This window comes from Gymnodraco acuticeps, unplaced genomic scaffold, assembly GCF_902827175.1.
Source record: "Gymnodraco acuticeps unplaced genomic scaffold, fGymAcu1.1, whole genome shotgun sequence".
NCBI lineage: Eukaryota > Metazoa > Chordata > Actinopteri > Perciformes > Bathydraconidae > Gymnodraco > Gymnodraco acuticeps.
Genome location: NW_022992344.1, coordinates 1744576 through 1768935, shown reverse-complemented (window position 1 = coordinate 1768935; position 24360 = coordinate 1744576). Strand labels below are relative to the sequence as shown.

The 24360-nt window shown below is 39.2% G+C and overlaps 1 protein-coding gene across 1 annotated transcript; it reads left to right on the top strand.

Annotated features, from left to right (window-relative positions):
• The first annotated feature begins 5808 nt into the window (after positions 1-5808).
• Positions 5809-24360, top strand: LOC117541578 (lactase-phlorizin hydrolase-like). The gene is made up of 17 exons (XM_034208788.1): positions 5809-6289; positions 7333-7403; positions 8154-8228; positions 8304-8397; positions 9138-9225; positions 9319-9991; positions 10082-10730; positions 10829-12376; positions 12481-12749; positions 12849-13139; positions 13233-13431; positions 13736-13938; positions 14020-14126; positions 14222-14353; positions 14467-14690; positions 14807-15043; positions 24045-24360. The coding sequence occupies exons 1-17, from the start codon at positions 5809-5811 to the stop codon at positions 24266-24268; spliced, it is 5565 nt and encodes a 1854-aa protein (XP_034064679.1). The 3' UTR covers positions 24269-24360.

Below are 24360 nucleotides of genomic sequence, written 5' to 3'. Positions count from 1 at the left end.
GACTGCTTTAATTAGCAATAAAAGTGGCAGATTTGCTTTATTAAACAGACCAGACCTAGGTTGCATACCAACACAATTAGGAACATGCTCACATCTATGTTGGTCTGACGAGCTGAAGCATTCATACACAATGGATAACAACGGTGTTGTTTCATTCTATATCCTGTGAGAAAATGATATACATTTAGCATTACAAATTCGACATACTATTCCTAGCCTGAGGAAGATATGAATAATCAACAGATTTGAATGGAATCTCTAACATTTTCATGTAGAATAAAGACAAAAGAGTGATTATACAAATTACATTTATTGAAATTTGAACCAGAAGATGAAGTCTCAAAGAATGTTTTAAATAAAAGGACATAAAACAAAAAGGTGGATAATAATAAAATCTATTAAATGTATATGTAAAAACATTTGGTCAAATGAAATGACACTGAGCCAGTGATAACAGTAACACCAGCGTGGATGAAGCTGGTGCAGTTATTTCTTCATGCCCCCCCCGTGCTGTCCCCTCAGAGGAAGTGGAAAACGGGATAAGACCTCTGGACGCCACGCTGTCTCAATGATCCACACTGTTAACATGAGAGGAAAATAAATGTTTTAGGAAATGAAAAATATGAAGTTAACAAATAAAACACAGCTCAGGGGCAGTCATGGACGGTAGGTTTTCCTACAAAGTTAACTCAGCCTCCATTGATTTTCATATCAAATTAGCGTGTTAATAAAATAAGCTATCATGGCTTATACTTGCATATCTAAACAGAATCATGAAAGCCTGTTGGTAGAGTCAGGCACAGGAGTCCGTTTGAGTGTGTGCGCCGGTGTTCCGGATTGACTGGTTCCCCGATCAACTGGTTGACAGATGTGGAGGCGTGGCCTTCGACTGAAATACACATTTCGATCGCTTCTTCTGCCTATTACATAAATCTTTTGGTATATTTGGCTGGATAGGAACACTTTGATACACATTCAGTACCAGTGTGTGAGGTTGTGGTTACGATGGCGATATCCGGACGCGAACAGCGAGGACTACAAAAAGAAAAACGAGTTGACATGGGGATGTCTGTTCAAAACATTGCGAGCTCCAATAAATCATTTAAACCAGCTATTGTTGCCAGACTTATTACTGAATATCGTTCTTAATGTGATACCAAGTCCATCTGAGACATGTGTACACCTTCAGACAGCCTCCCAGTGAAGCGTACGTTATTTACTCACAGTTTGAAAGCAGCGTGGAGAAGTCTTCAGCTGTGGTAAGTTGTGATCCGCTCGAATAAAACCTTAAAACCAGCTATTGTTGCCCGACTTATCACTGAATATCGTTCCTAATGTGATACCAAGTCCATCTGAGACATGTGTACACCTTCAGACAGCCTCCCAGTGAAGCGTACGTTATTTACTCAGAGTTTGAAAGCAGCGTGGAGAAGTTTTCAGCTGTGTTAAACTGTGATCCTCTCAGGTAAACTGTGATTCGCTCAGGGTCAACTGGGATCCACCCATGGGAAAATGGGATCCGCCCAGGTTAAACTGTGTTACGACTTCTGTGGCTATCTACCAGCGATCATGTTTAATATGAAAGACACACACACATTTATTCCTTATAAAAAAGGCATTCTGCAGCACTCATCCAGATAACATGTGACTGTTAACTCGTTTTGCAAAGATAGCAGCAGAAATGTCATTGCTGCATGTGCAGGGATATTAGACTTTAAAATGCTGATGGGTCATTAATCTTGGTCTCGGCAAACAATATTAGGAATCCTCTATTCAAACTACATAATATTCAGTGTCCATCGACATGAAAATAACAAAAAAGTTCATGCTGGACTCAAACCCGAGTTCGAACAGCAAAAGTCACTCCAGCCCTGCGTGTTATGAGTGCGCCACGGATCAACACGATACCACGGTAAAACTAACACTTATCACAACATAATGTGGCCTCGCAGGCTGATAAACTAGGATATCTGATCTCGGTGGGTCTTAATGAGGCTTGATACAGACCTCAGTCAGAATACTATATTATAATATGTATATTATATGGCTTAAAGTGTACATACATTCGCTCACATTATAAATGATGGTCGGGTTGCATTTTTCTGGAACTTTTTAACAAGGTTAATCTAAAATATTTTAGTGTGGTGGTTCGATATGTTGTGTTGATCCGTGGCGCACTCATAACGCGCAGGGCTGGAGTGACTTTTGCTGTTGGGACTCGGGTTTGAGTCCAGCATGAACTTTTTTGTTATTTTCATATCGATGGACACTGAATATTATGTAGTTTGAATAGAGGATTCCTAATATTGTTTGCCGATACCAAGATTAATGACCCATCAGCATTTTAAAGTCTAATATCCCTGCACATGCAGCAATGACAATTCTGCTGCTATCTTTTCAAAACGAGTTAACAGTCACATGTTATCTGGATGAGTGCTGCAGAATGCCTTTTTTATAAGGAATAAATGTGTGTGTGTCTTTCATATTAAACATGATCGCTGGTAGATAGCCACAGAAGTCGTAACACAGTTTAACCTGGGCGGATCCCATTTTCCCATGGGTGGATCCCAGTTGACCCTGAGCGAATCACAGTTTACCTGAGAGGATCACAGTTTAACACAGCTGAAAACTTCTCCACGCTGCTTTCAAACTCTGAGTAAACAACGTACGCTTCACTGGGAGGCTGTCTGAAGGTGTACACATGTCTTAGATGGATTTGGTATCACATTAGGAACGATATTCAGTGATAAGTCGGGTAACAATAGCTGGTTTTAAGGATGTATTCGAGCGGATCACAGCTTAACACAGTTGACGACTTCTCCACGCTGCTTTCAAACTGTGAGTAAACAACGTGTGCTTCACTTGGAGGCTGTCTGAAGGTGTACACAGGTCTCAGGTGGACTTGGTATCACATTAAGAACGATATTCAGAAATAAGTCTGGCAACAATAGCTGGTTTAAATGATTTATTGGAGCTCGCAATGTTTTGAACAGACATCCCCAGTCAACTCGTTTTTCTTTTTGTAGTCCTCGCTGTTCGCGTCCGGATATCGCCATTGTAACCACAACCTCACACACTGGTACTGAATGTGCATCAAAGTGTTCCTATCCAGCCAAATATACCAAAAGATTTATGTAAACGACAGAAGAAGCGATCGAAATGTGTATTTCAGTCGAAGGCCACGCCTCCACATCTGTCAACCAGTTGATCGGGGAACCAGTTAATCCGGAACACCGGTGTCTGAACGCTCACTCACTGCTAGCTATGTAGCTAACTGTTAGGCTACTTAGCTTGCATTGTTGTGGATCTAAAGGTAGCACAAGCTAACTTCCATAGCACAGCTTTACTTCTCACTTAACACAATAAAGAAACAGACCGTATAGCACAAACAACACAAATGATCAATACTTACATATATTTTCACTTGTATTATAATAATTGAAATGCTGGTTCTTCTGGGGGTCTTCTGTCCACGCTCAGCTAGCTACCGCACCGCAGCTGCCTGCACTGTACAATCGCTGGAGGACTGGGCTGTCACTCAAAAACTGAGTAGCCAATGGGGACGCACCCCTGAAAGTCCCGCCCACCTGGGAGGTTTGTGTCAGAATCTCAAACAAAAAATGAGGGAGCGCAAAAGAGAGAGCTGCAGCGAGAGCAAAAGTCTGATCATTGAGAAAGAAGAAACAAGAACTGCAAACAAAAACCTATGTTAAAACAAAGAAGAAATACTTATAGTTTACATGATTACACAAATGATTTGTTTGCAACTTATAGTTTTATTTTTGAAATTTATTTTTATTTTGCTTGACTCCGTTTTTTTTTCTTTTCAACTCATAGTTTTGCTTTATTCTGAAAAAGTGTTGCTTTATCTTTATGATACAAAACTAATCCCATACTTTGCCTCCTTTTATAGATTACCAAGTGTTCGTATATAAACAGTATGTGATTTGAAATGTTTCTTTGAAGTTGTTCTCACTTTGTAGTATGTCAGATAATGTTACTTTTGAAGAGATTGCCAAATAATGAGTACAATTTTTGACAACATTTGCTTTTCCTGATAGGAAGTGTAGGGTTCAAAGGGAATGTATCTGAAATAAAAAATGTAGATACGTTATAAAGCACTGTGAGGCCTTGCATTCTCAATATTAATACTTCTTTAGCATAGAGCTCTTGAAGCGTGTGGAAGTAAAACTCCGACAGTAAACATGGACAAAAAATGGACACTGCTTGAGTATTTCTCAATAAATGGTATTGTAAATTGTGTATTTTAGTGTATTTTTCCTTAGGGTCAGCCTAGGGGTAGGGCTTAAGAGGTTACAAAATAATGTTTCCATAACCATATTGGTTAATATATTGTCTTATCAATGTGTCGTGAGAAATAACTTGTAAAAGGATTACTTTATGACCAACTGCTCATCTTTCTTTCTATCTGAAACCCTTCACCCCGTCATTTATGGCTCAGATGACATTTGTAGATTACTGTGCCTATCTAAATAATCAATGGATCAACAACATAATTCAGGCACGCATTTCCCCATAGAGCATAGAACATTTTTGACAACATTTGCTTTTCCTGATAGGAAGTGTAGGGTTCAAAGGGAATGTATCAGGTGAAGGTCGCTATAAGGATACAGTGTTGTTGGTGCTTTTTACCACTCTAGTTACATATTATTCAGGGCAGTGTGGATGGTGAATAGCAATTCCAATATTGTTGCAGGTTTTACTTTAAGGCAACAATTTAAATGTTTCTACAGGTTGCAATTACAACGTTGCTAGGAGGTAAGAACAGTTACGTTTCCAAGTCCTCTTGCAATGCCTTGTTTTATTTGTTCAATCCCTTTATATTGTCTGTTAGCCAATGACCTAATGACCAAAAGTGCAAAACAAGTGTTAAAATGATCCACACATGCTCAAGAGTCCAGCACCCTGCTGCCGTGCTCCAATGAAAAGGCTGAGATAATGGGACATGGTACAGTATGTACTTTATTAGCTTTGCTAAAGACGAGTATTTGAAAATATGTCAAATAGAAAAAAGGTTGACCTAAATAGTTTTTTCTCTTGTGTTAATGAATCAAAACAGGCAAAGATAATTAAGCTATTTGTAGGATAACCTCTCTTACCTCTTTTTTCACAGATAAATAAAAAGAAACAGGAAATTAGAAAGATAATTCGGGCAAAACACTTTCTTTGCAAAGTTTCTTAAGAAAACAACATGAGAAATGCAAATTAGAATTGTGAAACATGATTATTCATTATTCTTATATTTATAATATACATTCATTCGTGAAACAAGTCGCTTTGTAACGCAAAGTGCGTCTGCTGATAATAGTTTATTATAGTTACATTGACAGCTGTTATATACTTGTTTTATTGTTAAATTAACAAGAAAACATGGCTGGTAAAAGAGATTCTCTACTGTGATTCCGTCGTTTTTAAAGTGCAAATTAGTTTAAAAGACATGTTATGGGAGAAATCAATCCAAGTTCTTTAAAGCATATTCTGACTTTATAATAAACGGCCTGCAAATGTGAGCACAGAGGAAGATGCAGTTATCACAAGTCCAGAGTCTTTCTGAGCCTATCACACAGCTGCAATAAAACAGTGTCATTGACACCGCTTGGATGTGATATCCATCTTTTAGTTGATGCAATAAGAAGAAAACAGAATTGCTTTGAAAAGCTTGGCTATCAGTGGATAATATCAGTATATCCTTTGCATGCCACAATGAAGTACCTATTGTGGGTTGCTTTGCTGTATTCGTTTTGTATGTATGGTTGTTGCAATGAGTTTAACCCGCAGGAAGACTTCATGCTTGTTGCAGGCCCCCTGAACGATGCATTCGACTGCAGTCATCCAGTACTTCCAGGCTCTAAACAGCCCTTTGAGTACCTCCAGAGCAGAGGGGTGACCCACTTCAAAGTACCGCTGTCATGGGTTCACCTCCTTCCTACAGGTTTCCCCGGACACCCGCAGCAGGCCGTGGTCACCTGCTACCAGACCCTGATGAAACAGCTGCTGGAGGTGGGCCTTCAGCCTCTGGTGGTCCTGCATGGATCCACAGTGCCAGACTCTCTGAGATCGAGGTATGGAGGCTGGGAGAACCCTGAGCTGGGAGACATGTTCCAGCAGTACGCTGAGTTTGTGTTTGGAGAGTTTGGAGAGCTGGCACTCTCCTGGGTGACATTTAGCGACTTGGATGATGTTAGGCATGATCCTGGTCCTCTGCAAACTATCCTGAAACTCAACAAGAACATTTACCAGCTCTACCATCAACGATTTCCTGAAAAAGGTGAGTAAGACTGCAGAGAAAGCTCCTGTTTGTAGGATTGGCAATGTGTTACTGTGTTGTAATAGTTAAACATGACACTTATTTACACTTAATAGGTTGTTGAACAGATATGCCTGTAATTCTGCCCCTGAAAACATGTGTCTAGCTTTAAGAATCAATAAACTACCTGTATGCTGTTCAAACCTGTCTTTTACTATGTATTTCAATAATAAACTCGTTCAAATAATAATAAAAAAACGGGAGATTTCAGTTACTAAAGTTCCTAAGTTTGGGTTGATGCCAAGTCAAGAGCTCACTTAGTCAAGTTTGAATGAAATTCCTTCCACAAGGTCTGGCTCTTCCTGGCCCCTTGATGCTGTGTTTGAATCACCTCCAAAAACCAATGTTGTATTATGTTGTCCAGCTTGCTTAATAAAAACTTTAGATACTTTATAAAGCACTGTGAGGCCTTGCATTCTCAATATTAATACTTATTTAGCAGAGCTCTTGAAGCGTGTGGAAGTAAAACTCCGACAGTAATCATGGACAAAAAATGGACACTGCTTGAGTATTTCTTAATAAATGGTATTGTAAATTGTGTATTTTAGTGTATTTTCCCTTAGGGTCAGCCTAGGGGTAGGGCTTAAGAGGTTACAATATAATGTTTCCATAACTATATTGGTTAATATATTGTCTTATCAATGTGTCGTGAGAAATAACTTGTAAAAAGGGATTACTTTATGACCAACTGATAATCTTTCTTTCTATCTGAAACCCTTCACTCCATCATTTATGGCTCAGATGACATTTGTAGATTACTGTGCCTATCTAAATAATCAATGGATCAATAAAATAATTCAGGCATGCATTTCCCCATAGAGCGATGCCCAATGGGCTTTTTCTGCAGATTCATCATAGTTAGTGTTGCTCATAACATTAATTGGGCTCTGTGTTATTCAAAAAAAACGAATGAAAGCCAGCAGGATCAATACCAGGACAATGAAACAGCAGCAGTTAAATAGAATTCAGCTATACTAAATAATAGTGTCTTCATTGTTCCACAGGGAGACGTCTGTCTATTGGTCTGAGAGCTAGTGATGTGGCAATCCTTCCCCAGATAATAAGTTCAACCAAAGTAAGCTGCATCTTCTGATTTCTTACATTTTCTTTTTTAAGCAGTTGCAATATAAACTTTTGAGAATAGTAAGCATTATAAATAAAATGGTTAGTCATGTCTAGGATTGAAAGGGAAATGTTAACATGATTCTGTGGATGTTGTGTCAATCTAGAATTCTACACGCATGAATACAAACCAACTTTATTTACAAAGCAAACACCACACCTATAATTAATTTGTCACTTCATGTAAAGCATTTGCCGCATCTCAACAAAGTGCTCTAGAATATTAGATGGTCCTAGTGGTTGTATTTTGCATATCTAATATGGCATTTTCCAAAGTATTTTATTAGCCTTTCAAAATGATTTATACCTTTACTTATCTTAACATTCTGTGTCAGCAACTTGTTGCCATACTTTATTTGCCCTCTTACACACATGTATCGCAGAAAAACCAATATGTTAAGGTTACATTAGTGTATTCACATTATACAAATTGGCCACCATGTGTATGAAGTAGAACACAATGTGATTTGGTTGTTTTTCTATACCTGTCCAAGATGCACATTGACAGTAATAAATCTATTTTATTCAGATTTATGAAAAGGGACATTTTTACTATGATCAAAAGGAAAAATAAATGATCCTGTGAATGTCTAGTAATGTAGACCCTACGACAATAAAACTTAAATAAGCATTTATTGATGTATACTCATTAATATTCATGAGTGGTATAACATACCCTACTGTATCTCCTTATTTTAAACAGATGGATTTCTTGTCAATGCACATTGAATATGAATGTGAATCAGCAAACCTTGGTGAGGAGCTGAGGAGAGTACAGGTACGGTTAACATTAATGGGTGATCTGAATTCATAAAATGTTTTTCATGTTTTGTATTACACTGTTATGTTGTAGGTGTCCAGTGGAGACTTGCCTATCCTCATATACGAGATGACTGTTCATGGTTGTCCCTACAGTCAATATCAGGTTCTTGGCAATTTCTTACAAGGTAAATGTAATTGTACCTGACTTAGTACTACTGTGTTATTCAATGTTCTACATATAATTTTAAAATACCAAGAAAGTAGAGAAAACAAGTCTTCCTAACCCTAACCCCAACACTAACCCTTTCCATGGAACAACATTGTCTTCATTGAATTAAACTATAACAATATGTCTTTAAAAAACATTTACTGAGTTATCTATTATTATTCTGTGATATGTCAAACAATCCAATGCACTTCAAGAGCTAATACACACATACTTGTGTTTGCACTCTAAAAGGGACCATTTAAAGAAATATTGAAATATGCCTGTGCTTTTTCTAACCTCAAATATTCAAATATTCTATAAAAAAATAACTCTAGATGGAGTAAGTGTTGATTGTTGAATATACATTTCCAACACAATCTGAACCAATCTTCTGTGTTTTTACCAACCAATGAGAACAAGGTTGGCCTGTTGTGCATTTTAAAATCATTAACTTATTTAGTACCGTAATCACGGGAGTGTTATCATGTAATCCTTTTAGCTATGTAACAGAACAGCTGTAATAGGTCTTGTTTTTTCTTTTTTATGTGAATGCAATAAACACAGCTCAGTGTGTTAAACAGGTAATGCTGCTGCATATTTTAATACAACTCGGGTCTTGATATAAAAACCAAAATGACTGCATCTTCATTTATGTCCGCGCATGTTATTATTGTTGGTCATATAACTTGTATTAACTTAGTTTTGCACTCATTACAGTGTTAATGAGCAACGCTGACCTGAAGATTGTCGGATGTGACACAGTGGATATGTTGGGTGAGCCTGAGACGGAGGACTTCCCAACCAGGTAACCATTTATCCTGGTGAAATGTACAGTTGCATTGGTATTGACAGTTTGCTTTTGTATGTTAACATTGTTTTGCGTCCTTATTTTCAACAGTCATGCCATTTCAGACATTAATAGAATTTCAGCATTAAGAAACAATTATCAGAATGTGTGGAATCAGTTTGCGGCTCAAACTGATCGGGATCTCTTCCTGAACGTATCATTTCCCGTTGACTTCCAATGGGCCACCTCCAGCGAGTCCTTCAAGGTGGAGGGAGGCTGGGCAGAAGATGGGAAGGGAGAGACCATTTGGGACCGTTTTGGTCATGATGGTCTAGTCTTTGCCAATCAGACTGCTGATCTCACTTGTGACAGTTACCACAAGGTGGATTATGATGTCTACCTCCTGCGAGGTCTTCATGTTAACACCTACCAGTTTTCCATCTCTTGGGCTCGTATTTTCCCTTCGGGCCACCGGGGCAGTCAGTCGGAGAAAAGTGCTCTCTACTATGACAAGCTGATCAATGCTCTCATTGATTCTGGTATACAACCTGTTGTCACTCTCTACCACTGGGATCTGCCCCAGGCCCTCCAGGACTGTGGTGGATGGACCAACGCTTCCATTGTTGAAGCCTTCAAAGACTACGCAGATTTCTGCTTCTCCAGGTTTGGAGACAGAGTCAAGACCTGGAACACTTTCAGTAGCCCCTGGGTGGTGAGTCATGCTGGGTATGGCACTGGTGAGCATGCCCCAGGAGTGAAAGACTATGTGGTGGCCTCCTATCAGGTGAGGGCAATATTTATACTATATTGTAAATACATAATGACACACAGCCAACCTCATGCAATTACCTCATTATTTATGTTATCTTTGCAGGCGACTCACAACATGATCAAATCCCATGCTGAGGCCTGGCATGTCTACAATGAGAAGTACAGGAAGACACAAGGAGGCAGAGTGGGCATTGCATTGAACTCTGACTGGGCTGAACCCGTGGACCCCTCCAGACCAGAAGACATCGCAGCTGCAGATCGCTACCTACAGTTCATGCTGGGCTGGTTTGCACATCCCATATTTGTCGATGGAGATTATCCTGCATCATTCAAGACTCAAATTGAACAGAAAAGAAACGAGTGTCCTCTCTCTGAACCTGCAAGACTCCCAGTCTTCACAGCTGAAGAGAGGAAGAGGATACACGGAACCGCTGACTATTTTGGATTGAACCATTATACCTCCCGGTTAGTCAACAACAGTGCTGGTGGCTGCACCCCTGGTCCTCAGGGGGTTGGCAACTTCCAGTCACACGTAGATCCCTCATGGTCCTCAACAGCTTCTGACTGGATATATTCTGCACCTTGGGGTCTCCGAAGGCTTTTAAACTACATTTCCACAGAGTATTTGAACATTATCAAAGTGCCAATCCACATTACTGGGAATGGTATGCCTACTGAGCACATTGGGGACAGTCTGGATGATGTCAGTAGAATAGACTACATGAAGAGTTACATCAATGAGGCCCTTAAAGGTGAGTGTCTAGAATGTATCTAATAGGCAACCACCTTTTACCCTGTGTTAAAATAATATAAACTTTGATGTGCTGTTGCGTGTCTTTTTTTTTTTTAGCCATTTTCTTAGATGGAGTGAATGTGCAGCGATTCACAGCGGAGTCACTCATGGATGGCTTTGAGGGAAAGAAAGGTTACAGCCAAAAGTTTGGTCTTCATTATGTCAACTTTGAAGATGCAGACAGACCAAGAACCCCGAAGCAATCTGCATATTTCTACTCTCAGGTTATAAAGCAAAATGGATTTGGTGGCCACAAGGGGGAGTTTTTTAATTTGGCAAAGATGCGATTTACTCCCCGTACAACTGCTTTACCACCCTCAGAGGTTCCCTCTAAATCAAAGGTTGTCTGGGAGAAATTCTCAATTCAGTCAAATTTCCAGAGAAAACTCTACCACTACGGCACTTTCCCACAAGGCTTCAGTTGGGGAGTATCATCTTCGGCCTACCAGATTGAAGGTGGCTGGAATGCTGATGGGAAGTGGCCCAGCGTCTGGGATACATTCACCCAAAATGGCAATATTCCTGATAATGCTAATGGAGATGTGGCCTGTGACAGCTACCACAGACTTGAAGAAGACTTCTACATGCTGCGTGCTCTGAAGGTGAAGTCGTACAGATTCTCTTTGTCCTGGTCCAGGATATTTCCTGATGGTCAGCGTACATCTCTGAACCAGAAAGGTGTTGACTATTACAATAGACTCATTGATGGCCTCTTAGCATATAGCATCACTCCCATGGTGACACTGTACCACTGGGACCTTCCTGAAGCTTTGCAAAAACTTGGTGGCTGGGACAATGTAGAGATGATTAACATTTTTAACGACTTTTGTGACTTCTGCTTTGCCACCTTTGGCGACAGAGTGACATTCTGGATGACCTTCAACCAGCCTCATACAATTGCGTGGTCAGGATATGGACTTGGACAGGTCCCACCCAATGTTACAAATCCAGGAATTGCACCATACAGAGTTGCACACAACCTTATAAAGGCCCACGCCAAGGCTTACCACACATATGATGATAAGTATCGTGCATCCCAAGGTGGTCTTATATCCATTGCCCTTAATGCTGATTGGTTTGAACCTAAAGATGTTAATGTTCCTCGTGAAGTGGTGGCTGCTGACCGCGCTCTGCAGTTCCAATTAGGTTGGTTTGCACACCCTATTTTCAAGAACGGTGACTATCCTGATGCCATGAAATGGCAAGTTGGAAACAAAAGTGAGCTCCAAGATCTTAAAGAGACAAGACTACCTTCATTCACTGAAGAAGAAAAGATGTTCATCAAGGGAACTGCTGACATGTTCTGTGTAAATCATTACACTACAAAAATTGCACAGCATGCTACATTGAGACTTAACCCTGCATCATATTTATATGACCAGGACTTGTCAGAAGCAGAGGAAAGTGATTCACCAACTACTGCCATCAAGAACCAGAGAGCTGTCGCATGGGGCTTAAGGAGACTCCTCAACTGGATCAAAGAGGAGTATGGAGATCCAGAGATTTACATTACTGAGAATGGAGTTGCTACAAATTCAAAGACAACTTGGGATGACTCTGCCAGAGTATTTTATTTCAAGACCTATGTTGATGAGGCTCTGAAAGGTGCGCTGAAATACATTTCTTAAGATAAATATCTATGATGGTAATTAACTTTAACTAGATTTGTAGTCTTGATCATTATTTGTGTGTGTTTGTTTTAATGACAGCGTATGACCTTGATGGTGTGAAGGTAAAAGGATACATAGCAACATCTCTCATGGATTCCTTTGAGTGGCTCAATGGGTACAAAGTAGGATTTGGGCTGCACCATGTGGACTTCACTAACCCAATCCGTCCGAGGACACCCAAGTACTCAGCTCATTTCTACTACCAAGTCATAAAGGACAATGGCTTCCCGTCAACAGATGATGACCAACTCATTTATGGCCATTTCCGCAAAGATTTTATTTGGAGTACTGCAACAGCATCATACCAGGTAACTGTTTACATGAAGCCCCTTCATGAATGCTGGATCAGGGAATTGACCAAATATTCCTCACTCTGTTTTTGTCTACTTTAAATCCACTGTCTCCAGATTGAAGGGGGATGGAGAGCAGATGGAAAAGGCCTCAGCATCTGGGACAAGTTTGCTCACACTCCTCTCAGAGTGTTCAATGATGATAATGGGGACATAGCGTGTAACAGTTACAACAAAGTAGAAGAGGATGTTGCTATATTGAAGCAACTTAAGGTGACACATTATCGTTTCTCCATATCCTGGCCGAGGGTGCTTCCTGATGGCACCACCAAGCACATCAACGAGGCTGGACTCAACTACTACCACAGACTAGTGGATGCACTGCTCGGAGCAAACATCCAACCTCACGTATGTGTTATTCCTGCCAGCACCCAATTGGAAGTTTTGCAATAAAAGGTTGGTTAATTTGATAAACCCCAACTGCCTGTTCTTTGTTATCAGATCACTCTCTACCACTGGGACCTTCCACAAGCTCTGCAGGACATTGGGGGCTGGGAGAATGATACCATTGTCGGCAAATTCAGGGATTATGCTGACCTCATCTTTAGCCGTTTTGGCCACAAAGTCAAATTTTGGATCACCATTAATGAACCGTACAATGTAGCCAATATAGGCCATGGCTATGGAGCAGCTGCCCCAGGTATGCTTTTAACCAATGCTCTTAAACCTATACTCTACCTCACACATTACCTGTTCTAATCTGTTTAGTTACATCGCATCCAAGGGAACGAAAGCTAGCTCAAACCATTTGTCTCTACTTGATGATGTGGTGCCACTGGCTAGGTTATATTTTTATATTCTTTTAGGCAGATTTAGATGTAAAAATAGCCGGCTTTCTATATAACCGTACACTTCTCTACCATTTGGTTTGGAAACAGGTTTAAAAGTCAAATGTTTTGAACAGTATTACATGCTCATGAAGGCATTTTAAAATGTGTGTACAGGGATCAGTTTCCGACCAGGCACTCTTCCCTACATCGTGGGTCACAGCCTGCTTAAAGCTCACGCCGAGGCCTGGCATCTCTACAATGACAAATACAGGGCCAAACAGCAAGGAATTATCTCCATCACCATCAACTCTGATTGGTCAGAACCCAGGAATCCATACAAGCAGGAAGACATTGATGCTGCAAAACGTGTGGTGCAGGTACTGAAATAAATAATAGGGACAAACTAACAGTTGTTATTGTCTGTTCTCTAATGGTGCTTTTTGTGTGTCCTTGTGCAGTTCTACATTGGTTGGTTTGCCCATCCCGTTTTTAATGGAGACTACAGCAACATGATGAAGACAATCATTCGAGAGCGAAGTTTAGCTGCTAATCTGACAAAATCTCGGTATTAAAAATAAATAAAAACATTAAACAGAAATAATGGACATTTGTTGTACCATTATCAGGTAGATTTTAATGTACTGTATACTATTTCTCCAGACTGCCTGAGTTCACCCCAGCTGAGATCAAGAGGATTAAAGGTACCTATGATTATTTTGGGTTCAACCATTATACCACCGTCCTGGCATTCCCCGTGAACTATGGAAACCTGCAGCACTACGATGCCGATAGGTAAGCAAGTACTGTGCAAGAAACAAGTGGCAGAAGCAAGTCATACATAATCATGAGAATTGGTACCATCATTTTTGTGAAATAAAACCATGTACTTGAATTAATATTCTTAGGGGTGCAGGAACAATTGCTGATCGTAGCTGGCTGGATTCAGGCTCGTCCTGGCTGAAGGTTTCACCGTTTGGATTCCGCAGGATATTAAACTTCATTAAGGCGGAGTATGGAAATCCACCTATTATCATCACAGAAAATGGTATCTCAGAGCGGGGACCTATTGACCTAAATGATACCCTTAGGAGCTACTACTATGAACAATACATCAACCAGCTGCTGAAAGGTAGTCTTGCTGTATTACTGGATAATGTCTAAACAAGACATCATCTCTAATGGAGTACATAAAGCAAGAACTTCAGTGTATTTTCATTTCTAAAATTGTTCCTTTTCTCTTTCCAGCTTACTTGCTAGATAACGTGGATATCCGTGGCTACACAGCTTGGTCACTGATGGACAACCTTGAGTGGGCCACTGGCTTTTCAGAGAGATTTGGCCTTTTCTATGTCAATCACTCAGACACCAAATTGCCAAGAGTGGCTAAGAATTCTGTTACCTGCTACTCTACCATCATCAACTGCAACGGATTCCCAGACCCTGCATTGGGACCCCATGAATGTTTCAACCCAGCGCCTGAAGGTAAATTGACTTTAACGTTGTATCTTTCTAAAATAACATTAAGAAGAACAATCAATAAGTTGTGGTTTAACTGCTAGACAAAAGCAGTGGAGTCCTGTTGTTAGCATATTAAATGAGTTAATAAGTGACCTTAAGGGGTGAGTGGATTTTGTTACTTTGGTCGTATGGTCCATCCGTTCTTGAGTTATAAATTGGTGGTGTTTTTGGCGCCCCCTATAGTCCAAAATAGAAATTATTTGGTGTGCGTATTTCCCAAGACAGACTGAACCTATCCACCAAAATATGTGATGTTTGGATACATTGTTGAGGAGTTATGAGCATTTCTTTCTAAGCCCCGCCTTTTTGCGAGTACGTTTTGATTAATGGCGGCAATATGTATCGTCTGAACATGCTAATTTTCTACGGTAATGTGTCTGACCCTCCAGCGATGCTGTATACGAAGTTTGGTGTTGAAAAACCTAAAATTGAAATTTAAGTGAATATTTAACTGTTTATGTAAATTATGCTAATTAAAAAATGTAGGCGGAGTTTAGGGTTCCAAGAGGATTATTTCTAGAGCAGGTCCTCCCGGATATGTGTGCAAAATTTCAGGTCATTTGGAGTTACTGTGCGACTTTGTAAATGTATTCTGAAATGGGATTTTGATAGGTGGCGCTAGTGAGCAGGTTGGAATATTTAACCCATTGACTCCAGAATATCAAATTTTTCACCGGTCCTGGCGTCCGTGCAAAATTATACAACTTTTGAAGCATCCTAAAGCTCTCAAAAACAGGTCGAAAGCGCAGAAAAATAATAAGAAGAATTCCTCCAATAACAATAGGTTCCTCGCACTTCGTGCAGTATTTCCGGTCTCTACGTTTTCATAGTAATCTGCAGTACTCATCAACTAAAAACATCAGTTTATCCTTGTTAATTACACAACATTGATTGGTTTAAATTGTGTACAACGCTTTTGTGTGTGTCCTTCGATTCGGAGAAACACATTTTTCGGAGGTTAGGATGGCCGAAGACACTACACTACCCATAATCCCCAGCTTTCGTTTGGGACTACAGTCCCTTTGCTTGACAAACCCCATGATTAGTCTTCAAGCTCTGTGATTGCATGTTGGAGTGGTGGCAGTGCGCCAAGGTTACGCCGAGCATCAAACTTTGAAATGGAATGAAGCCACGGCAGACTATCCAAAACTGGAACGGGTCCCCCCTCCCCCCCGAACTACACATGCTGGCTATTGTGTTTCGCAACATGTTCTATGGCACGTGTCCACTGGGAATTGCAGTTTTAAAAGACGTTTTCGTTTTTCCCACAATTAGAAGTTGCCAGTATTAAACTGTGTACACCCCTGGAGGTTTAGGGCAGGGGTGTCAAACTCAAGGCCCGGGGGCCAAATCCGGCCAGTGACTTCATTTTCTGTGGCCCCACAAGAGCTTGCAGAAAATATTATATTTTTATTATTCGGTTACATGATGATTTACAGAAGCACGTTGCCCATAAACTACATGTCCCACAATGCATCTCAAATTATACTTTTTTCTCAGAATTTGACTTTTTTTCTTCTAAATATGCCTTTTTTCTTAGAATGTGCCTTTTTTCTTAGAATGTGCCTTTTTCTCAGAATTTGACTTTTTAAATATCACTTCCTTTTTAAAAAAAATGTCACTTCTGTTTTTTTGGTTTGTTTTCCAGAATTTGGCTTTTCTTTTTAAAACATTTTGTGATATGCACACTGAAGAGACTTGCAATCATTTGCCCCAGATTTCTGCTTTCAGACGTAGTTAATTATGAAGCTATTACCCAATCCAATAATAATCCAATGCAGAGGCAATAATGTAATATAATACATTATTTTATATATATATTTATATTTGTATTTTTTTATATAGTCTTAAAGTTACAACCGGCCCATTGAGTGCAGCCAAAATGCTGATGTGGCCCACGATTAAATTGAGTTTGACACCCCTGGTTTAGGGGATAGGAAACACATTGGTGTTGTCAAATGTAAAACATATAATTAATAAATGGGTGAAAATTGCTTGTGTCCATAATGGACAGCATTAATATATACCTACATGACAGCTCAGGTCAGAAGAGCTTTATTTAATAGCTGGTCTTATGTCTGTGACCCCATATTGTTAATTGATATGCCTTGAAACATGCACTTGTCAAGGTTCAGAGGCAAATTTTGAAAATATGGCAGTAGTCATCGATCATCTTAAAATAAGATAAGATAATATATACTTTATTGATCCCAAGTAATACATAGCAGCATGTAAAACATGCAATTTATTGTTACTTTGTAATTCTACTCCACTACAATTCAGAGGTTACCACTACATTTATTTTAGTTACTTTACAGATTGGGATTAATGATGTGAAATATAAACAACCCTTAAATCAGACTTTAGTCACACCTGAGTAAAATTCCGGGAAGGTGATTGACAAGTGCCAACAATCAGGAGAAATATTAGTTGGTGCTTGAAAAGACTAAACATTTATCTGCAGATCCCTATACAGTATATTCATTACTCGTTATTCTCTACTAATAGTTAATTAAAGACTGTATAATGGCTATTTTGCACATCCCTTTCAAGATTTCAAGATTTTCTAAGGTTTATTGACATATCATACAACTACGGTGTAGTTATGCAATGATGAAAAATGTGGCTCGCCGGTTCCTCAACAGTGCATTACAAGACATCTAACAATATGTGTGTATACCTCCACCATTAAACTGTCATATTCTGCACATTTCTTATACTATCTACATACATCTTATAAGAGTATAATTAATATGTATAATATCAGTTAAAGTGGACCTATCATGCTATATTTAAATAATATATTGTAGGGCCATACCTATATAAAACATGTCTGTGAAGTTTTTTTTCAAAATACCTAACAGATCATGCATTTTAGCCATGCCTCATTTCGCTCTATTTGCTCTATTCCAGCACTGTTTTTGCAAGGGCTGATTCTGTATGCCAGCGCCACTTACAGGCCTGGCATATGTACTACAGCGTCTCCAGCGTTTTCGAGCGGTCTCGTATGAACGGACACGTTCGTGGCCCAACCCCCCATTCCCCTGATAGGTGGAGAGTTGCCCATATAGATTGCTCCTTGTTTCTGACGTCAGAGATATTTCAAATCTGTATCAATCTGTATCAGATCCGTTGCAGCCCCGTTTTTAGAGATTTGGGTATGGAGGAAAAGAGAGAGGGTTGTGTTTTCTGACACTTGGTGAGTGCCCTGACACACCGGGGTCACATATTCATGTGTAAAAGATGTACAAAAGTGCATTTTGCATGATAGGTCCCCTTTAAAATAGGTGCTTCAACATAGTTAACATTGCAGAAAAAGCAATATATTAGACATTAGGTGCTTTCACACCGCAGTACTTTTCCCACAAAGGTTCATCAGAACTTGCAGTTCATGAGAACTAAAGAGTTCTCATGAACTGCAGATAGCATGAAGTATAAAAGATCGCCGATGCTAATGTAGCGTTGGCGTTAGCATGTCTCCCCCGGGGGCATCCGGGCTTAAACGGTGTATTATAGAATTATCACACCGGTGTGACAGTACTCTTCAAAGGGTTCACGAAATATGACTACTACTCTGTACTTACATTTTGGGTTACTTAATGTTACTTCATGTTAAGGCTAATAAAAATGACAAGGCTAAGGCTGTAATGCTAACTAACGTGCTTGCTACTAACTAGCTAACTTGATCCCCTATCTCCTATTCCTTGACCTCTGAGTGAAACGTCACAGGGTTAAGGGATAGTGGATAGGAGAATTCAAAAGGATTTAGGAGAAGAGACTGCGGTACTTTAGAGAATCCGAATGCACTTTCACTATCCGACGTGGTTATGATGCGCCAGCTGACGTCATGAATGTGCGTCTGCTGCTGTGGGGAAACTATGGAAACAACAGTTTTCTATAGCGGACTACAACATGGATGTATAATAAGAAGGAGGGACTACTGTAAACTCATCTAGAGACTCTGCACCGTGCTCTGATGCTGTTGTTTTATGCGTTATGAACGTGGACAACAGAGAAACATATTCTTCATGACCAAAGTTGGAATTGAAATAAAAAATGAAAGTGAAACTTATGCTCGTCGTCACCCTCTCCCTCCGGTCCACATTAATACAAATGATCCCAATACGTATGATTGTATGAACTATGAAAATATCTTAAAATCAATACAAATGTATTTATTATAAACGTTAGTCCTTAACATCTATCACTATGTATATCACCATTCAAACATCTTTTAAAAGTTGAACAAACCCCACACAGCTCAGTAAAGACTGTGAAATGTTGACTTTAATTGATCATTTCAGTAAAAACGAACGTTCATATTTCTCTTTTTGATTATAATACTGACGAACATTCAACACAAAGCACTTTGGCAACTTACCACATACGTTTTAAAATGCTTAATAAGCACCGTAACTTTCATGATATAATTTCTCCGTCATAATCGGTTGTTTTCGTGAACGGCCGACTGTTGAGTGACGGCAAATGCTGCGGCTGCAATGCATTGTGGGGCAGCATTTTCTCCCCTCCTTTCGAAAAAGGGAGGTCCAGTGGTTCCTAAGCTAAAGGAGGTTATAAAGGAAGTTTGAAACCTCCTTTCCTTTTATTTAGAGAATTGGAACGGCACTTAACATGGCTGCCACTGAGGGACTTCCGGGTCATTTCACTTGGTTAGGAAGGTTCCTAAACTAAATGGACTATTGGAACGCAACCCTGGTCCTTTCATCAGACGGGAAGCGAAAGAACGTGTTACGGTGAGTGAAGCAGGCAGGACCCAAATGCAGAAAAAACTGAAAATACCTTTATTTCAAGGATATGGCACACGGAAAATCAGAACACTCCCCGGTGAACACAGTCACAGACAAACGACTAACCAACACTGAATACAGCAAGAGACAAGACTAAATACAGGGAGGGGTAATCACAAGATGAGAAACAGCCGGGCAGGGGAGGAGAAACACAAGGGCCACAGGTGAACACAATCAGACAACTAGACACACCAGGGAAACTAACGACAGGAGGAAAAACACAGGGAAAAGGACCAGACAATATACCAAGAGGAAAACATGACAGGGAGAACAGCAAAACACCCAAAACAAGACATACAAAACGTGACATAACACAATAATCTTAACAGAACGAGCAAGACTCATTGCTGGTATGATAACAACCTGGTACTAAGCACACAGGCATCTTATCTTAGCTATCTCTTATATTTAGTGGAGGAAAACAATTATGACATCAGTTATGACATCACTTACCCGACTGGGATTTGTAGTCTTTCTAGTTGCGTATTTTTCATAGTCTTATATTTCAACAGTTTTACGACAAACTGTGACTTTTTTGACATGGAAATTATTTTTTTAAGATTGAGAAACATCATATGTGTAATTCATGGCACAATTCAAACGGGATCGAAATATATGTTTTCCCTCCCCATTGACTTCAATCCACAATTTTTCCGAAATAAGGTCCCATGGGTCGGAAGTAGATAGGCGGGACTTCACCTCTCTATACTGCCACCCGAAGTCCCTGGCCGGAAGTCCCCGGAGTTGGGGACTGGCTTCAGTAGAAGCTGCTGGGACTCCCAGCAGCTTCTTCTGAAGCCTTCCGAGTAAATCGCCAGAAAAGTTGGTGGAGGAAATGTCACTTTAAAAACAGAAACAACCTGGTTGGCAAGAAATGAACAAATAATAGAAGTTTAAAGCAAAGTTGTGTTATTTAATAAAGTCAATACAAGTCAAAAAGCATTTAACAGAGTTAATCTATTTCAGCTGAAAGGACAGAGTCTTGCACCAAGAAGTGAATACAAGATCTGACCACATTCAAAGAAAATACAAATACTTTATACACTACAGAAGGAGGGAAGGGCGAATTTACATTACAAGAAGTGTTGAGCAGACGGTTGAAACTTACATACATGTTAATTACAAACCAATGGTTATAGAGACAGACTTTGGTTTGTTCTAAGGAAGATGAAATTAGAGGCTAGATGTGAATTCAATCCGTGGGAAATAAACAGATAATTAAGTTACAGTAATACTTATGATTAAATTAGACTTAATGATAAATTGCTACAACAGCCGACACCTCCTCATCTCCACTGCTCCCATGTTTTATTTTGTGTTGCCATAAGTTAGTCTCTCTGCATTTGTGCGCTGGGCTAATGCTAATGCTAATGCGAGGATAATAAAGTGGCGGCTTCACAAAACTTTCTGGGAGTTTTACGGGGCGTGGTTTGCAATCCGCCCAGCCAATCAGAAATAGGAACCTTTTTCTCCCACGGAAAAGGGGGTAAAAAGGTTCTCATTAACTCATTTTAGTTCCGAATTTTTTTGGTGTGAACGCAACATTTCGGAACTATATCGGAACTAAAGTGGGAAAAGTACTGCGGTGTGAAAGCGCCTAATAAGTACTTTGTCAGGCTTAATATTTCTCTGTAGATACCCCCAAAGCTTTTTTCTTATTTAAAAGATGACATTAACCTAAAGTATTCTTTAATGTTTAAATAAAGGTTAATTCGTTTTTCTGTTCTGCACATCCTCCTATTAATATCTTTGTACATCCAGCACTAAACTGTTTTATTGTAGAGATCACTTACAGTATCTTCTTGATTTTTTATATTCTATCTTTCTATCTTTGACCTTCTACTTTCCCCCTATTTTGTATGTACTCTTAATATTTTTTTCATCAAATATAACATATTCAACAAAAATATTAAATAACGTGCTTTAACCACTAGGTGGTGCGGGTTAAAAAACTGTCAAGTTTAAAGTGTTAACACAATAAATTATACTTTCCAGTATAAGTTTCCAGTTTAGTTCATGACAGATGTATTTTGTTATCCACACATATATTTTTGGGATATTTGAACCCACACCTGCAACAGTCAAAGACAGGCAACTGTTGAGGAGTTGGAAAGGTAGTTTCTGAAGATGTTACAAATAAGGTACACATATGCCATAATAACTTTGTATTATTAGTGTAGGACACTTATGTATGTATTACATCTGAAGATGTGTAGTTTTATTCATGTTTTCACATAATTTTACAGGATATTGCTATATTATTATTTCACATGTTTTACTTCTACACATTAATATCTGATTTGTAAAACATCACAGACAGAAAGGTATATCCGTCATTTAATGGTAAGCTATTGAAATTCTGATTCCATAGATGTGTCTCCCATCACCCAAAACCCTGACTATTCTCTCAACTCAGTATTTACATTCTTATATGCAAAGAAAATCAGTAATATCTTTAAAAACTACAAGTCCCTGTCTATCAGCTGTGCACCGTTATGGTGTAAATATTGCCTATCTACCAATTAGATCAAATATAAAAGTCAGCTGCATTTGTATTGATACTGCAAGGAGACGTATTGTGTGAGGAGAAATTGAAGATGTTGTTTAATTGCTGATATATTTATGATCCACGTCACGTATTCGGTTTCGGTGGCAGTTCTTCCAGTTTGTCCAGAAGTCTTCTAATCTATAAATAGAGAACTATGGCAGATGTGTAATATTTAATGCAGCCGAACCGTGTATTACAATGCTGTTATGTGATGACTATCAAAGAGAAAAGCAAGCACAAATAAAGTATTATTATTATTTAATTTTTTTAAATGTTTTTTGGATTTCATATCGCATTAACACCATATCCCAACGTGCATTGCGGCTAAAACATCCAATCACCGAGCTTCAACCATAGCTGAGGATCTTGGGTAATCAGTTCAGTGGGTGTGTATCGCAATAATGCTAGAAATGTCCCATATATAGACCTACGTCTGTTTCCGGTGACTTTGTTTTGAAATTCAGTTCCTGACGGACGGCAAAAAAGCCAGAGATTATAGAATTAAACAAATAAATAAAAACAAGGATAATTGTGTGCTATTGTTGAGTAAATAACAGTGTGTTATTTAGAAAATAATAACAAATTAGAAGGAAAAAAAGATTTAAAAAATACTATTTCAGTATTCTGAGCCTCTAAGCCCCATTTATTTTCCTCACGGACGGCAAAAAAAGTCCGTAAGAAAATGTTTTTATGAACCACACAGCTTCCGGTCTTCCAAGACCCGACCGGACAAAAAGACGTGGTGCAGGCACAAAACATACTACCAATAGAAATACATTAATTCGTAGAAACACGAATCAATAGATTACATTTCGTGACTATAACACGAAATGCCGTGAGACTGGGTCGTTTGGTCAGGGTTTTTATCATATGCTGTGTCTCTTTGCATTCTCCTTCACTTACATGTGCCATTTTGTGTGCATAAGTGCATCCAAATGTGAAGTATGGCAAAAAGTACTATAACTTATAATGTTCAAAAAATTGAGTGTTGAACGTTGAACATCTATGAAAGCCATCTTGAATACGTAACCGAAGAGATGGGACCAGCCACGCCTGCAGTTGAACTGTTCAACACAGCACTATAAAATAGTGCTATACGTGTTTTTCTTTTACTATATTTAATAAACATACCACTATAATAGTGTCAAAAAAGTAGCCACTTTTAGCCCTTTTATTGGGTTCATTGCGATGGAAACATTTCTTGCTAGCTAGCTAGCTAACAGCAGTTGTGCCTTCCAGTGAGGGAAAAGCTGCTTCTTGCATTTTGAGACAACACTACAAGTGGAAATTCTCACTGCACAAGTGATAACAAAGCACGACATGGCAGTGTGCTAAGTATGGTAACCAAATTGAAACGCTCTGTTACTGTGCTTAATTTAAGCAGTTACTATTTGTAGTTTCTGATTTAACTGACACTTGTGAAAGTTAAATTAACTGTCTTAAGAAAGCAAATACGTGTTTTTTTCCTTCAATGTGTCAAATAACTTTATAGAAAACAGCAGTCAGTGATCGAAGAGCTTAAGAATTGGCTAGAAATGTCTTATTTTCTCACATTTACAAATAACAGAAACGGTTATGATATTACAATATGATAATCTCCTTTCTACAGCAACAAGTGCGCCGATCACCCCTGATCCCTCTTTCAACACTGTGGACTTCCTGGGTATGAAGCTCTCAACAAGTGATGCTGAGACCGGACTTGCCACCACGTTTGCTCTAATGATTGTTGCAGCGTTTGGAGCTATTTGTTTATCTGTTTGCCTCTTTAAGGCACAAAAAAGGTCCCACCAAAAGCAGAACATTGAAACTATAAAAATGGAACAGAAATTATAAACCCAAATCTGTAGAACTGTGACCTTTCTGTGCTGCATTTTCATGTATACAGTTGCAAGAAAAAATGTGAACCCTTTAGAATTACCTGGATT